At 38.6% G+C, this 17,386-nt stretch overlaps 1 protein-coding gene across 1 annotated transcript; it reads right to left on the bottom strand.

Annotated features, from left to right (window-relative positions):
* Nucleotides 1-9,558: 9,558 nt before the first annotated feature.
* Nucleotides 9,559-14,413, bottom strand: LOC139123720 (uncharacterized). Its single transcript, XM_070689876.1, has 4 exons — nucleotides 14,126-14,413; nucleotides 13,787-13,972; nucleotides 11,796-11,989; nucleotides 9,559-11,171 (listed from the first exon to the last, which is right to left on the bottom strand). The coding sequence occupies exons 1-4, from the start codon at nucleotides 14,363-14,365 to the stop codon at nucleotides 10,955-10,957; spliced, it is 837 nt and encodes a 278-aa protein (XP_070545977.1). The 5' UTR covers nucleotides 14,366-14,413; the 3' UTR covers nucleotides 9,559-10,954.
* Nucleotides 14,414-17,386: the final 2,973 nt, after the last annotated feature.

Below are 17,386 nucleotides of genomic sequence, written 5' to 3'. Positions count from 1 at the left end.
GCGAACACATTTTGTAAGGTTGTGGGGAGTGGTTCTTAATAACCAATGGAAATCATGTAGATTTTCTTGCCGAGCTCCTCCGGTTGGAAAGGTTCCAACGCATCTCATTAACCCAACGGTCAATATCTGCAATGAATGAGTAAGTGCCGAACAAGGCATAGATGTCTCAGTGCACTAAGTGGTCAAGTCGTCAGCTCCGCTCAGCTCCATAAGTGCGCCCTCACACAAATCGCTTACCGAATACTGACGTTCCAAAGTGTAGGCGGAGTAGGCGATGAAAACGAGTCGATTTGGTCAATAATAGAAGAAAAACGGTAGGCAAAAATTAAATATGACTGAAAGCGGTAAAATGACTTTGGTTCCGACTTCAATGGACAAATTAAAATGTCAATATATATGTTTTTTACTTATACGCTTTATTTCTATGATTTTTAAGGACGTATCGACCTTGTCATTTATTTATTTAATCGTCGAAAACAGAGATTTTAGAGAACCTCATTTAAGGTACCATTCACTTAGAAACTGTAAAGCTCAAAACTTTTCAGAGTACAAATTATAGTACTTGAGAAACACAATACGGAGGATTTCTCAAAAAATCAAATTCAAATATATTTGACATTTTCAAATTCAAAATATGCATTTTCGATTTTCACAAACGTACAATTTTATTTTAATCCGCATTCACTTTTAGAACAGCTCATTTTCTCCTTTCTTGGACTAGTGCTAGACTGCCAAACATAATCTAGGACCAGCAAAATTAAACGTGATCTGAGTAAACTAGGCGTCCAACATTATTATCAGAGATTGAGTTCTTTGTACTTGCGTATGCATAGCTGATAAACTACACGTTTGGCATATTGTATAAGTACTGATCGAGTTAATGTAGTTCAATTATTTTATTGTTGCTTTCTTCAGACTGCTGTTGTTTTATTGGTTGCATGAGTGAAAACAACGGCAGCCTGGGCAAAAATCCCAAACATGATCTTATAGCTATGGTATTGAACTATCGATAGCCGTAAACAAGCTGGCAATAGTCATTATCTTTAAACAATGCAGCAAGCCTTTTTGGGTAATAAAACACAGAAATACAAATTTTTCTAAAACTAAAAATACAAAGGAGAATTTTCTAAGACGACGACATTTTTTTAAGAATCAGCAATTGCAGCGTGAAGAGTATGTAAGGCTTTGTTTTAGGGTTGAAAAGGTGGCGAAAATGAAAATAAATATGTTCTGATCAATCAAGGTTGATCCCATCCTCGATGTTACAATTTCCTGGTCATGTCGTTGGGCGAACCACGTGACGAATTGAACGAAATTTCATCATACAAAACCACTCTTTTATTAAAGAGTATCTATAAGCGACACACACGGTATGCATCTGCAAAACCGTCCAAAATGAACCTTAGTTATGTAACACAGTACCTATTTTTGTTGAGTTTGTGAATTACAATACTCTCATTCACAGTCAGTGCCAGGTCCTATGTACGGTAAGGTTGCTCGCCCACCGCCCATTGGCTTATTTTTTTCTTGGCAGAGTTACTTATCCACCACTACTTTGTGGTTCAAGATGACCCCATTGCCTTTGTCATTTTCAATATGTTCCTTGGACCTGGTAACTTTCTTAGTTACCTTGAATGATAACGATTATTGGACCTGATTTAATGTCTATTAAATATTTACTCACAGACTTGGGGTAAGTGTAGGATTGTATCAAAATGAAAAGCTTTGCTTTAGATAAACATTGATTGTCTAGTGAAAAGAGGCCTTACAGTGATTACACCTCCTTAGAATGCTTAACTCATTCGATGCCTGCAAGAATACTCTCCTAACTGTGCAGATGTCTCTCATTAAGAGTGTTTGAATTATAATTTTAACCTAAGGTGTGGTATCTTCTCTGCCAAAAACAGAAACAAACTTTCCCGAATTGTGAACGTGGCGGAACTGTACAATTAATCGGTCACCGGCAAAACTGCTTAATCAAGTCTTCATCACTCTGCAGTAAATATAAAAGCTCTTAATATCATTGATGGTTCACCTCGTCATCCTCATTGCCAATTTCATATGCTCCCTTCAGGGTGGTCCTATTCATTCCAGGCTGGTAAAAAGGTCGATTTAGAAAGTCATGTATGCCTACAGCTGTGTCAATTTTAGATTGTCATTAAATCTAGTGTTGTAGAGTTATGTTGTCTTATGTTTCGATTAAAATTCGATGAGCGCAAAGGTAATTTTTATGGACAGTGGAAAAGATATTTGAATTGAATCGAATGAAATTGAATAGCCGATAGTGACCATAATAGGTTCATAAACTCCATCTTGTTCACTTTCAGTGCTCATTGTGTGCGAATAAAGACAGACCAGAAGTATCTTAAATAAGCATTTTAGCCATAGAATTAATCTAAAGATTGCTGTTAACACGTTGTCAATGATCATTATCCTTCAACAATGCAATTGTTCATTTTCAAACGCACCAGATTATTTAAATTTTGATAATCTTAATTGCTGATAAAGTTTATTGATTTTCCAGGCACAGAATGAGGGAAAAGTTTTCATCAATTCATTAAATCCATACGTAGAGAAGGCGGTTCCTTTCATCTACATTTCCTTACCGGATCTTTTATGTCATGATAGACTTACAACAAAGCAACGGTGTGTGAAACATTTTACTCATCTTTGAATTCACTGACCAGGAAGTGTTTGAACATGTTGGTATCTATTATTTTACACCGCAATTTGAATTTATTTAGCAGATTCGCGATCTGCAAAGAAACGCAGCAAAATATTATAATATCCCAGGTGAATTATTTATATTGAGTTACATGTACTGTAGTCTACCTATGGACTATAAAGTGTCATGCGGGGAGCGGGTGTTGATTTGTTTGGGTCACCTTGATCTTGATTTTGGTGAAAGGGGTCACCATAATTTGGAAAAGCTAAAGCTCAATGGGGAGAATCGTTGTGTTTTTTTATAATAGGGCAATACTCGCATACAAACACACTTTGGGCACACACACACACACACACACTATATATATATATATATATATATATATATATATATATATATATAATATATATATATATATTATATATATATATATATCTGTTGTAATATTGAAAAAAGTAACTTAACTTCAATAACTTATGGAGCTTTCAGTAATTACAGGGAGAGTTTGGCCTTGGGGAATTTCGCGCACACCACTATTCATGGTGTCTATGATGAAATTATCAATAGTTTTTCCAATACAAAATAGGTAAATCTTTAAATTTGTGTACTCTTGATTATTGATATAAATTTTCTTGATTATACTAGAGTGGTTACAAGTCAATGGTTGTGCAAGAAATTTGATTTTGGAAATTCACTGAAATGTTGATTCAATATGCATTGCGGTCTATGATGAAACTGTGAATGTTTTTTTTGTTAGTACAAAATTAGATTAATCTGTGCATATATGTATGCTTGATTATTGATATTAATTTCTTGATTAGACTAGAGTGGTCTATGGTTGTGCAACACATTTGATTTGGAATTTAACTGTAATGTCGATTCACTATGCATTGTGGTCTATGATGAAACTATGATTTTTTTGAGCGGTCTATAATGTGCATGTATTTTGTTGGTGATTTGCTATTCAGGAAATATCACATGGACAATCAAAGTTTTGGCCATAAAATCAGCTTCTGTCGTAAGTGACCCTCCCCCAAGATAGATTCATAAAAAGTGACCCTCCCCCTTGAATTGTTTTCTAAAAAGTGACCCTGCCCAATTTTTCCGGCCCAGCCCCTATAATTACTGAAGGCTCCCTTATTTATATTTGTAAAGTTTGTCAAACCTTCTGACTACCGTTATTTAATCAGTCTGAAGATCCTTTTTATCAGCTTCTATAGTTTTTGATATTTTATTTTGGTGTTATGCGTACTAATTAGACTTGTACACCAACAAGTAAAACTTTCCATTTCAAAATCTGATGGATTCCTTGAGGGCGCCCTCACGCAGTACAGCTGTATACAGCTGTAGCATGGAAGTATAATACTTCCATGGCCGTAGCAATCGATCTTGCCAGTAAAACTGTCTCCCACCCTCAATCACATTAATATTTGCTCAACTAATCTAGAGACACACACACAGAATGTCTTTCAAATATGAATCACGAAGAAAGATACTTAGAAAATTAATTGCATGAGGCAGTAAGAATAAGTAGTTAGTATCGTGCCCAAGTGCAATCACTGGACGCCATATTGCTCTGGCCCATTCCAAATTCTGGTACAGGTGTCAAAGTCCTCACTGTGTTAGGCCTTTTTTAAATGACATTTTAAATTCAACCCTAGATTATCAAAGCTTACAGTATTTGTACGTGCCTCTATCTCCACCTACAAACTAATGTTTATCACTAACAGAATTAAGCATCTCCCTACTGATTAAATACAACTTTCCTTTACTGATATACCTTCAACAAAGTGGTACAACTCAAAACAATGCTTGAATCTCATCAGAATATAAGTACATCAGCCAATCGGAAAACTGGACATAGGCCGATGGGAAAACTGGACATAAGCCAATCGGAAAACTGGACATAAGCCAGTGAAAAACGTCAAGCTAATTACAACATATTTCAAAATAGCCACTCATTCAGTTCAATTTTTAACGTACTATTTCAATTGTTAGCACAGATATAGCATAAGATTTTGGCCTGTGTCTGGAAAATTCAAAATTTAAGATTTAAAGAAGGCACAATATTAGAGTGACATTGCCTCAGCGGTAGTGTAATTAGAAAGTACATTAGAAAGTGTATTGCGTCTGCACTAATTGATGTTTGTTTTTGTATGTCTAATTGGTCTGAAAATTTATGTTTCATAAAGTTGACCTATAACTGCAAATAATATCATATGACTCTGGCCTTTATTTTGAAAATAATTAAAATAAAATAGAAGAACATATTGCAGTCACACTCTGTGAGTGGCATTGTTATGCTCTGATATTGGCCTGATGTGTCTGCATCAATGTTTATAGGGAGGGGTGCTGGCCTGGATGGAAGTTATCCAGTTTGGGCTCAGAGATGACATTTATCTTGTCAAGGCACATCTTTAGGGCTGTGTGAATGCATGTTTTATTCCATTGGAGCAGATTTGAGTCTTGTGGCTGGAATAAGGTGTAAAGAAGGCACAATATTAGAGTGACATTGCCTCAGCGGTAGTGTAATGAGAAAGTACATTAGAAAGTGTATTGCGTCTGCACTAATTGATGTTTGTTTTTGTATGTCTAATTGGTCTGAAAATTTATGTTTCATAAAGTTGACCTATAACTGCAAATAATATCATATGACTCTGGCCTTTATTTTGAAAATAATTAAAATAAAATAGAAGAACATATTGGAGTGACAGTCTGAGAGTGGCATTGTTATGCTCTGATATTGGCCTGATGTGTCTGCATAAATGTTTATAGGGAGGGGTGCTGGCCTGGATGGAAGTTATCCAGTTTGGGCTCAGAGATGACATTTATCTTGTCAAGGCACATCTTTAGGGCTGTGTGAATGCATGTTTTATTCCATTGGAGCAGATTTGAGTCTTGTGGCTGGAATAAGGTGTAAAGAAGGCACAATATTAGAGTGACATTGCCTCAGCGGTAGTGTAATTAGAAAATACATTAGAAAGTGTATTGCGTCTGCACTAATTGATGTTTGTTTTTCTATGTCTAATTGGTCTGAAAATTTATGTTTCATAAAGTTGACCTATAACTGCAAATAATATCATATGACTCTGGCCTTTATTTTGAAAATAATTAAAATAAAATAGAAGAACATATTGCAGTCACACTCTGTGAGTGCATTGTTATGCTCTGATATTGGCCTGATGTGTCTGCATCAATGTTTATAGGGAGGGGTGCTGGCCTGGATGGAAGTTATCAAGTTAGGGCCCAGAGTTGACATTTATCTTGCCAAGGCATATCTTTATGGCTCTGTGAATGCAATTGTTTTATTCCATTGGAGCAGATTTGAGTCTTGTGGCTGGAATAAGATTTAAAGAAGACACAATTTTAGAGTGACATTGCCTCAGCGGTATACTGTAATGTTGTTAGAAAATATATAATTTGATGGGGTTCGGAGCTTATTAATTTCCGGATAATTGTTTTAATAAAAAAAGTGTCGATTACTTGGCCCGCACCCTTAGACAAGTTTTATTTTAACAAATAAGTTGTTTTGCCACTGCAGAGAAACAAGCCCCATTGCATGCCCTCAATATTACAGCACAGTCGACTACTGTAATCTTTATAAAATGGTCAGCCAAGCCCCCACAACTGCCACAATAGCGATGGAGATGCAAATTCGTTCGAGCAGAGATTACAAGGTCTCTGAAGTTAATCCACAGATTGCTGCAGTTTCGTAGCCCACAACTTTCCTCGATGATGCTGTGTGTGCCTACGTTTTCCGACTACACACACAGCATCGTCGAGGAAAGCTGACTGGGCATGGGCTACGGATCTGTGTCACAACGTGTGTGCAGGTCTCTGCGCCGGTTTACCTACCTGACAGAACTGAACAGGTTACCTTCTATCGATCACCATGATTTTCTCAGTTGTTAGGTTTGCTTGATTCCAGTGGCACTACAAACAGAATAACTGTCCAATACCATACAGGCCTAATTGCGGAAGTAAACAAACATGGCGCGGTCGCGCACAGCTTGTTTGAGCTATAGTTACTCGAGTGCATGTTGTCAACGGTGTAAACCTTTGCAGGGATGGTTGAAAAACCTTATCTGAAATATAAAAGTGAAATTTAAAAAATGAGTTTTCGTGCATGCGTGGTAATTTACAGATCAACTCACAGAATCAGCCAAAGCCAGCCGCCAGAGGGCGTTTGATTATACAGGTTAGCTTTATGTGTAATGCAGTGAAAGTGAACACCTCTGGGAACAGAAAAACTGCCCAAAACAGAGAGGTGTCCTTAAAGTAGCATTTAACATTCTATTGAAATCATAAGTTTGATTTTGAAAACATTTGTAGAGAGGTGTCCTGACAAGAAAGGCGTGAAACCTTGCATTATGGACACCTCAAATCTGGACACCTTTCTAATCGGGACATCTCTCTATTAAAGACAGATTTTTCTAGACAAATGCTATGATTTTCATATATTTTATTCTTGTATATTAAGGTCAGCTCTTTAGTACAGATAATTTTTTCCTGGTCCGAAGGGTGTTCTTAGGCCTAATAGACAGAAAGTTGGGCTAGGTACGCCTAAAGATGGAATATATCTTTCTTTGTATCGAGTTTATACCGCAGCACTGAGCCTAAGCGACGCAGTCCCTCACACAGTGCTCACTCTGTATAGTCTATACAGTTGTAAATTTCATTTTGATGATTAAAAATTGACATAGAAACCATGCGGTTGCAGCTAGCTACGATACTATGTAATCATATGAAATCGTGATTTCGAACGTTCGCTCGTAGTTGCCATTAAAAACAGCCCTCGCCCTACCTTAAGCATACTAAATAAAATCGACTTATGGTAGGGAGGGAGCTGCTTTCAGCGGTATCTACAAGTTTTGAATTCTGTTACTCCCACATCGACAGCTTTTTTATAGCAAAATGGTGAACGTGTACAGGCATATGGACACATTGTCAAGGAATGGCTAGCTGCCACCTCAGTTAGGCCAAAGTAATTAAATCCTTTGTTTTGCGTCCACTCTAAATGGGAAAAGGTACGCGTCTAAGCGGCGGAAAACACACACAAGAAAATTAACACAATGTAATTCAATTGCAGCAAATAAAAAATTGTAACAAAATTTTAGTTCAGAAAAGCTAAGCGGTCATGTCCTAAAATTTCCTATTCAAGTACACTGTGTGTGTTTTTCATGGAAACCTTAAAAACCTACGCGGGTGGGGACGCAAAACAAAGAATTTAATTACTTCGGCCTTACCGTATGATTGGCATTTCCAACTTTATATAAAACACAACTACATTTTATAATGCGGTGTTTGAGACTATTTCATAGGAGACTAGGCTATAACTGATCAAAAAATGGTATGTAAAATATGCGACATAACAATAACAATTACACTTTGCTTGCGGATTATAAATGCAAAATCATATTATCTTGATACTATACAATTTACACATAGACTTATACCTGATACACGCAGGGGTGTGTGGGCATGCCCGACTTGGCTTGGCAAAGCACGCTCTCCGAGAATTATTCTGAAGTCGGGTTTCCTGAAAGATATGCTCCGGCCGGACGCACAGTCTATGGTTGCAGAGGTGGGAACACTGAAACGGCTTGCCCACCAATCGCTGACCGTTAACTACGACAGCGATTTGATGGACATAAGCTGTAAAAGTGTTCTCACCTCTGATGGTTATAGCACCATAACCATTACGACATGTGCCCCCAGACCAGAGCACACACTCATTGGAAATCTGGCTTTTCTCATGGAGAGTGTGCCTCAACTTCTCCTTCTCATCCTGCTTCAAGTTGTTCAGCTTGTCAGCAGCCATTGTCGTTCTGGTCAAGTTTAACTACACTTTAGAAGGAGGGTGTCTTTCTCAAATGGCAGCTGATGGGTATTATTCAGAAATGTTTAGGCAATTGTTATTCGAAGCTGAATATTTCATAACATTTCTTCAACCGAATCTAATCGCTAGTTCAAATTGAGTTTATTTCACCAATTTTGTTTCCGAGTTCATTCCTCAGCAATTTAGGCTGGTCCCGGGAGGCTGGTCATCCCCTTACATGTATGTAATAACGCGTCATATGAACTCTTCCACATCAATTCAAGATCAAGTATTTACCTTAGACTTCCGATTCTCGTAAACCGAAACCAGATGAATTTCTCAGATGAAAAGAGATCGCTCTCATAAAACTACCTATATAATGGATGGACAATTCGATATTCAACGGAGGGGGGGTCCTAGAAGAATGATGAGGCGCCATATTTTTCTAGGTTGAAAACGTTTTACGTCAAGCCATCTATCTGCTGCTTATCTTTTTAATTGACGATTGCTGGGAATGTTTCTTTTCCAAAATCTTTCAGACCCCCTCGGAGATATGAAATGTTCCACCCCTAAGCCATTGAATTGTTTTCACATCAAGTGGCGATTAAAGTGTCAAGCTGAATATGCAGATGAATATTCTACACAGTTCTGCAAGCTATGGTGCTGTACATGTATAAGCCCGAAAGAAAGTACTGTATATCAGGTGTGAAAGGGAAGGTGTCTATATTTAAATAATGTTTTTTTAAAGATCATTCCTGTTGTCTCTCAATAAATACGAAGGATGTTCTCCTTTGAATAACGCTTGACGATGTCAAGCTGGATGATCGAAATGATTTGTCTATTTCTTTAGTTGAAAAACTCAAAACACAGCATCATACATGTACTTGTGATTCATCAAACATTCTCCAATACCAGTAACGTATTCTCTTTTAAATAACGCTTGACGATGTCAAGCTGGATGATCGAAATGATTTGTCTATTTCTTTAGTTGAAAAACTCAAAACACAGCATCATACATGTACTTGTGATTCATCAAACACTCTCCAATACCAGTAACGTAGTCGGACAACTGTGTACGTTCTCTTGGCTGCCATACCAAGTAAAAGACATATTTAATAATTAGTCAGAGTTTAGATATACAATGTACATTGAAATTGTATACAATAAATATTAAATGACGGAGAATCACCCAACAAAATAAGAGTCCGTAAAAACGTCTGGTAAAGCGTTAGGGATTCTTGGTATCACACTACACTACAGAACAAGCTTATCAATGTATTAGCCTAGGCAGGCAGTCAATGGTAATTTACAAGACAAAATTAAAGACAAAAGAGAAATTCAAAATTCTAAAGAGAAATTATTGGACAGGGTTTCGTTCAAGCCGACATTTTTACAACGCAATATTTGCTCACTTGCAAGAAAAATAAAAAGCATCATTGAGTAAATTCCGTTATTTTTCATGCACCTACTGCCGTAACTTATATGGAGTTTCACCGCACAGTCTCAAACCAATTTTTTTCTCGAAAAACAAATTCACGATGGTGAGATTGCGTGATTTTCCCCACTAGGCGAAGATTTCGTTCTTCATAATTCACAACTTGAAATTGGCTTTGCGCCAGCCAAACCCACACAATGTGATCAGACCGCTCACTGTCGTGCGCATTCAGTATTGTACTCAAAACGCTATACCACGATCGAAAATCCGATATTGGCATCGGCAGTTTTTTAAAGCAATATTTTTTTAGATTTGCACGTAATAATAACAAGGTTATTCATAAAATACCGGGATTTACGTCATGAGTACACCGTACAATGGAGGTGCCAGGCATTGTCACAACACCCCAGATCAGAGCACGCACTAGTACACAGGCGTCTAGGACGAAAACAACATACATTGTAGCATTTTTTTTGCGTTGTCAATATGCCGTTGACAGTTGTTCGCATCGGCAGTTTTTGAAGCAATATTTTTCAAATTTGCACATAAAATTCAACTGAAAGGTGCAAAACAATAATGTTATCTTATATCCTCGTACATTGCACGACGTACTCGGACGTAAATACCGGTATTTTTTTGTAATAACCTGGTTATATTAAAGGCTCAATAGCTGTATCTTTCGAATTATTTTTATCATGAGAATTTTAAATCAAAAGTATAAACTCAAGCCAAAGTTTTACCCATAGTGTGGACACAGAAAGTTTTCTAGTATTGGTCAAGAACAGCTGATGGGACTTTTACTCGGAGAATGTTGCTATTTCAATCCTTAACAGGTAGATTGTGTCAATCAAATTTAAGCACGCCCTTGGCTTTCAAGTAAAAAATAATTTACCTGGTAAAATATTAAGTTGTCTCCCCGTTAGCAAGGTTTTGAAACTTTCTGTGGCCAATGTTTGGGAATAAATTTTTCCATAATTTGCGTTTGATCAGAAACCGACATAATTAAGATAGCACAAACAGTAAAGTTAATGGGGCTTTAATTTTCGGTAAGTGTCTGAGAACTTCTAAAGAAATCCTCTTCACCACCGTCACCATAGTTGTATAACAGTTCTACTCCCCGACAAAGATTTTTCGTTGCCAAAAACACTACACGATCTCCTATCCGAAATAATTGCAGGTTAACGTTGTTGGCGCTGTGATTAACGAGACCTCCGACATTCTCCACACCATCCGGAACGTCGTATCCGTCGATGCTGATTAAAAAAAAAACAAGTTATGTTTTACTATAATTTTATCATGAAAATAGTCTGCAAATAACATTGTGATTGTGATTGATGCGCACAAAATTTAAGATCGCAGATAATTAAAGAACTTGCGAATTCAAAACACTTATAACCTCGAAAGTGTTTCCATGAGAGTTCGTGTTGTTGTTGCCGTGTAGTGCTAAGCGGAAGCCATGATGCAGTGTTTTGGCCTGAGAGCAATGCAAAGTAAACATGGTTTTGACAGGCAGTACGATACCATTGGCTTGTATGTGTGTCGCCCGTGCGTCGTATACAACTGTATTGTTTGTGGGACAGCTGGTCATTGTAAACTTTGTTTGTTTGTTTGTTTGTTTGTTTATTGTTTGTTTGTCAGCGCGTCAGGTAGTTAACACATTGACATGGTGGTGCATTGCCACTGTCATGCTGGCAAAATGCATGTAAATGCATTCTCAGCCACATAATAATTTCCGTATCCAAATCTTGTCTTTGTTTTCGCATAATCTTGAGCAATTATCAATTACGCACGGAGTCTCCTGGAGAAAACACACAAAAAGAAACACAATGCATACTCTCGCTCTAAGTACTGTCTGTGCTCAAATTTATTACACTTACACTTCGTGCTTTTGTCCGATAACGTGAAGCATTCGTGGACATTTCCCCTCTCGTCTGTACACTTCCTCCCGTCGCTTTGACTCCTCCACACTTATCAGCTTCCCCTGGTACTCGCACACAACATCCCAAGCCTCAATATCCCTCGTCAAAAACACACATCGCCCTGCATCTCGTCTGTCGCGAACAGTTCTCACCTACAAAGATAATTAAGACAAGACGTTAGGCCTAAGCCATACAGTGGCGCATCCTTTCGCCCAATCTAAGGCCAAAGGATTGCATACACTCGCACATGCATGTATGTACTTCACACTCAATACAAAGTTGCCAACAGGGCATATCAGTTCATGCCTGCAGTTCTCTATATACACATAAATTGACTATGGGTCACGACAAAGCCACACCATGGCCGCACCTATCCCGCTCCTCATTTGTGATTGCCACTTCAAGGCATATTGATCACCCTACTACATGTCTTTAACAGTCGGACCTGTAGTTCACAAGTTAACGCTTCACTTATTCATGTAAGGGAGACTGCCGATTTAAAAACAATAACCATACTCAGTGTGTTAGAAAAAAGTAAACAAGTAACATGGTAAACCAAATTCGTGAATAATTATATACGTTTTCCTGGATTCGCATTACTTGCCACAAAAAATGTATGGAGAGTCTGTTGCGTTTCAATGTAAATGTTGTGACAGTCAAGCTATCTCGAACCACGGACACTAAATCTATTATCAGTGAAAGCGAAGTCAAGACTGATGCAATATAAAATTATTTGTCTGTAGCGTCAGGTGAGAGGCCATGATTGATATTCAAACTCCGTGGCGTGAGTGCCCGTTGTTTCCTGTGGCGAAACTACCCTAGCTCATCCCTACTGTGAACTTGTTTCATTATTTGAAAGAAAATCCCGCGAGGTTTTGTCTTGACCGATTGGGCACTCAGGCTGTTAGATGTTATAAGCCGATAGACAGCAGTTTGTAAAATATTATACATTTGAACTCAATGATTACAAATATGCTGGTTTTACCGAATCGATAGTTTGTGATTCATATCGTAAATCGACGGTCAGTGATTCTTATCTTACGGCATCTTTAATTTATTATCAGTTGAGTTGTACACTCGAAGCATTTTCGTAGTTTCAAATGCACGTTTTACCGATATTAGCAACACAATCATGACAAATCATTTTAATTGTTTAATTTGTTTATAATTGACCTTTGATCATCAGACACGTTTCTGTAGGCAATAAAATTCATTTCATATCTATCAAAGCATGGATGTAAAAAAATTTTTACATCCATGATCAAAGCACAATTGGAAGAAGATTCACGCGCAGACTGTGCACATTTAGTGAAATTTCTGATTCTCATTTTACTGCAAACCATGCAATCAGTTGTACAGGAGAGGCGCGCACATGGTAACTGGTCGTTTCGGCCTCGCAATTTCCGTCCCAAAGTCATTTCGGCACCGCAACCCAAGACGTTTCGGCATCCCTGTTTCGATTTGTTTTCAAACTATTTAGTAATTGACTGACCAGTCATATTCGTAAGCGTGACCTTTGCGTTCTGACCAGTACTTTTCTGTGCATTTGTGTGACATTTGCCGTGCTGTTTTGGCACCGCTTTCAAACATTTGCCGTGTCGGCGGCTATTGCTATCGATAAACTTGTGTCACAGATTTAAAAACGATATGAAGTTTTTTTCTTACGGCCTCTTACTATGTTCTCACAAAGTGAAGCATGATGTACATGAATGTTATTTGACACTTACTTTTCTAGTGCTTTGATTTGCAACATTACGCTCCAGCACTAGTTCCCTCAGATAGCCCTGAGTAGTGCCGAAACGTCTTGGGTCAGTCGCGGTGCCAAAACGACTTGGGGCCTGAAATCGGGAGGCCGAAACGTCTTGGGCCGAAACGACTTGGTGCCGAAACGTCTAGAACCCCGTGCACATCATTGTCGAGTATCTAAAGCAGTCAACAAAAGTCCTTACCTCAAGTGGTAATTCTCTGTTCGTATCATCAAGGAAACTCCTCGCAGCTCTTGCCAGCACATTCCACTGTGGTTTTGTCGTCGAAATTCTCCCCGAAGATTTCAATATAACTCCCCTGTAAATTTTAGTCCCGTCTAACTTCGATTTAGTCACATATTTGTTTTGTAGAATACGTGAACTGAGTTGCTGAAAGCGAAATGGAAGCAAACGTATTTTTTTCATTGATGCTTACACATCCGTCCGAGTAAAAATGCACAAAAAGAAATGTCGTCTACCGTCTACCTCCCCTAGTCTACCATTGGAAAACGATGGGGTATTTACACAGAACTATGTTCTCACCTTGAAAAATCGACATTCAGTCACCATTACTAATACTTGCCGGTCCCCCGATGAATAACGTTCAACCCATGATCTGTACGATTCATACATTTTCTTTGACTGCACAAAGTCCCTCGCTTTTCTTGTATATATCAAATGCTGATCCATCCACTTTTGTATAAAAGGACACTGTACAGATCGGTGGGTGGCGTTGACAATAGATCGCACATGGCCCCGTCGTTTCCTTATCCAACTAGACATATTTAGTAACTGCTAGAGTAGCACCAACTGTTGTCTCGCTAGCACTGTTTCTCAACAGACTGAATCTTAAGTAACTACAAATGCGTCAAATAGACAATAGCTTTCTAGAATATACATGAATGCCACATTTACATACACAAGGTCACGTGATTGATCAGGGGTATCATCGATTAGTTACCAGCATTTCGGATGTATGGTCAGATGTTTTCTCAACGGGGGAACCATTTCCTAGGACTGCGGGATTGTAAAATATACCCAATTATAACACACCACGCGCTCATTCCATGTCGCGATTCGCCAGAATACGTCACGTGACGAGAAAAATAGATACGTCTAGTCCCCATCGGATCGACAAAAGTGACGTCAGAGGGTATTTTTTGAAAGGCTATTTCCCTAGGGAAATAGTTCTGACCAAATTTGGAAAAGTGCCCGGTCACGTGACCGTATTGTCGTCTGCAGCTTTGCAACAATGGCGGGTGACTAAAACGTGATGTGCGTCCGGGATAGGTGACGACACATTCTCTGAAACAGATTTTCCAACATTTTCCAACATTCCAACAGCGTAGGAACTTGAACAGCTCATCGACGGAAAAGATTAAAGTGCAACTAAGGATGTCGCTAGGTATGCTTAGAATATTTTTTGAAAGATAGTGGTACCATGTACGTACAACTGAAACCACTGTGGAAACATCGCCCGGTAAACTTGTCACAATGGATTGTTGTGGTGCAAAATATCAAAACATATTAAAAACTATATAACAATACAACATGAGCATGTGGTGTGTTATAAAACACCTATCGCCTGGTCTTTATTCGGGCTATAGCGCTCGTCTGTTACCCCTCGTGGCCGTGTGTTACCAGAAACACATCGCTATACCCCTCGGCCTACGGCCTCGGGGAATAGCGATGTGTTTCTGGTAACACACGGTCCCTCGGGGTAATAGACGGGCGCTATAGCCCTCATGACCAGGCAATAGGTGTTCACTCTGTTCTATTTCGTCACTAGTTGGATACTATAATCTATACTGGTAATAAGGAATGTTTTCGATGTTTAGTAAATATTAATGACCATCTGATACTTATAGCCATTCGCAGATATATTTAGCAGTATTCGGCTATAATACATGAAACGTATCCATGAAACTAACCTTTGCACCCACATTTTAACTAATTTTTAGTGTCAGAATCGACATTTTAAACATAAACCGTGTTATAATGCTAGTGTATCATGCACATGGGAACACGATCATTTAAAGATCGTATTTACATGTTTGTCGCCAACCTGCCGGTGATATGTCTCCGGCACACGTCCTTTATTGTTTTATTAAGTGCGTGCTAACGTTGAACAATGGCTTCTGTTTGACACAATGTGTGAAGTGATTTAGCCACCACAAAAGTGTTTGCGGTTAGAAAAAAAAACACACTGCGAGGCCTGGGCGCCTTTGAAATGAACGCCTTTGTCCCTTTAATCACAGTCCCTCTGAGGGACTGTGCTTTAATCAACCGTGTCAGCAACACCAATTAATTACCAAAACATGGGTACTAACTTTGAAGGAAACCTGACTACTATACTTCACGTCCAACAGATGTATTGTTCCCTTTACTGACAGAGAAAAGAGCAGCCGGCTAGAGACATGTTGGCAATAGATACCAATAGATCCCGTGAGCCAAAACGATGGAGGACGGCCACAAACGTCAAAAAACGGGAAATAAAATTTAACACTACCGTGTGTCACTTAATTCTGTAAGGATTAAGCTGTAGCGTTATCTGCAATCGTTTGAAGGTACAAAGTAAACCAGATTTCGTCGGCAGATAATATTATACTTTTAAAGCGTTCGTTTACCAAACGATTGCTGAAACTGTGCCTGCCACCTTGTCAGAATCGCCGACGTCACTGGCCCCCACACTGGAGTGACCATTGTTTATGTAGAAGTGGGAATGCAATGCATAGATAGCCAGCATTGCGTCATTTACGGTCATTTTGCATACTCACAGCTGGCAAATCTCATGAAATAAAAATAAGTTAAACTCTCTTGATATTAGAGAGATTTACGCGCACGCAGCGCACTAGACTCTCTCACAGCAGAAGTTCCGCTACGTACTGTCCAGAGTGATGCGCCCTCAACTGTTTAGCAGAGCAAGACGCCAGCGTAGCTTTGCGTAGCGTAGCTTAGCCGGCTCGGCCGGCTCGCTGGCGAGCTTCGAAACGCTGAGTGGCAAAGATCAGTTGGCGGAGACGGCGAGAGGGCTTTGAGAGTTTAGCAGCGCACTAACGTACATGTATGCACGATGACTTACAGACTTTGTAGTTCAGTTATGCGTGTTTGACACAAATGTTCAGAAATAAAATAAATCTCGTAATTTCAACTAAATTGTTTTCTCAACGATACGAACATTTTCTAAATATATACTTTCCTTGTAAGTTTTCCCACGTCCGTACGTATAATGTACGAGGTTTGTATGTCGTTTTGACCTCTAAAACATTAAGATTTGGGTTTACACTGTATTCGTTTGGGGATAAATCGCAAATATCGACGATGTTGACGCATACTGTACAAAATTTTGACACATGAAGGATGCTTACTAATTTAGGATTACACTTCAAGAGATCGAATTTCTAAGCTAAGAGAAAATATCAAGAAAATCCTGGAAATATTACACGTAATTTTGACTACGCGTAGAAGTGTCGCAAGCTGTTCCAAACGTCTGTGCTACGCGACGTCACCGTGATAGATCTATGTTTACATCGTAAAACATCACCAGAGTTCTGATAACACAATCATAATTTCATCGTGTTTATTCACGTATATAGAAACCAGTTCAAAATACATGCACTTAAAAGCCATTTTTACAGCCAATTTATATTTGATTTAAGATTTTTCTAGGCCCACAAATCGCTACTGACATTCCGATCATTGACAATTGGAATTGACTGACCATTTCTGTTTAAATTCGTTGGTTGTTGGCTCAAGTGGACATAGATAATAAGTGTCCGACTGACTAACTGGGACAAAAGGCCC

Source organism: Ptychodera flava (genome assembly GCF_041260155.1).
Source record: "Ptychodera flava strain L36383 chromosome 23 unlocalized genomic scaffold, AS_Pfla_20210202 Scaffold_23__1_contigs__length_28996876_pilon, whole genome shotgun sequence".
Taxonomy (NCBI): Eukaryota; Metazoa; Hemichordata; class Enteropneusta; family Ptychoderidae; genus Ptychodera; species Ptychodera flava.
This window is presented reverse-complemented; position numbering and strand designations above follow the sequence as displayed.

What these genes read in the sequence shown, in the direction of transcription:
- LOC139123720 (XM_070689876.1), bottom strand. Translation starts at nt 14,365, where the DNA reads ATGTCTAGTTGGATAAGGAAACGACGGGGCCATGTGCGATCTATTGTC. An exon ending in CTGAATGTCGATTTTTCAAG is followed by an intron (nt 13,973 to 14,125) that starts GTGAGAACATAG and finishes TTTCGCTTTCAG; the next exon opens with CAACTCAGTTCACGTATTCT. An exon ending in ATCGGACAAAAGCACGAAGT is followed by an intron (nt 11,172 to 11,795) that starts GTAAGTGTAATA and finishes TTTTTTAATCAG; the next exon opens with CATCGACGGATACGACGTTC.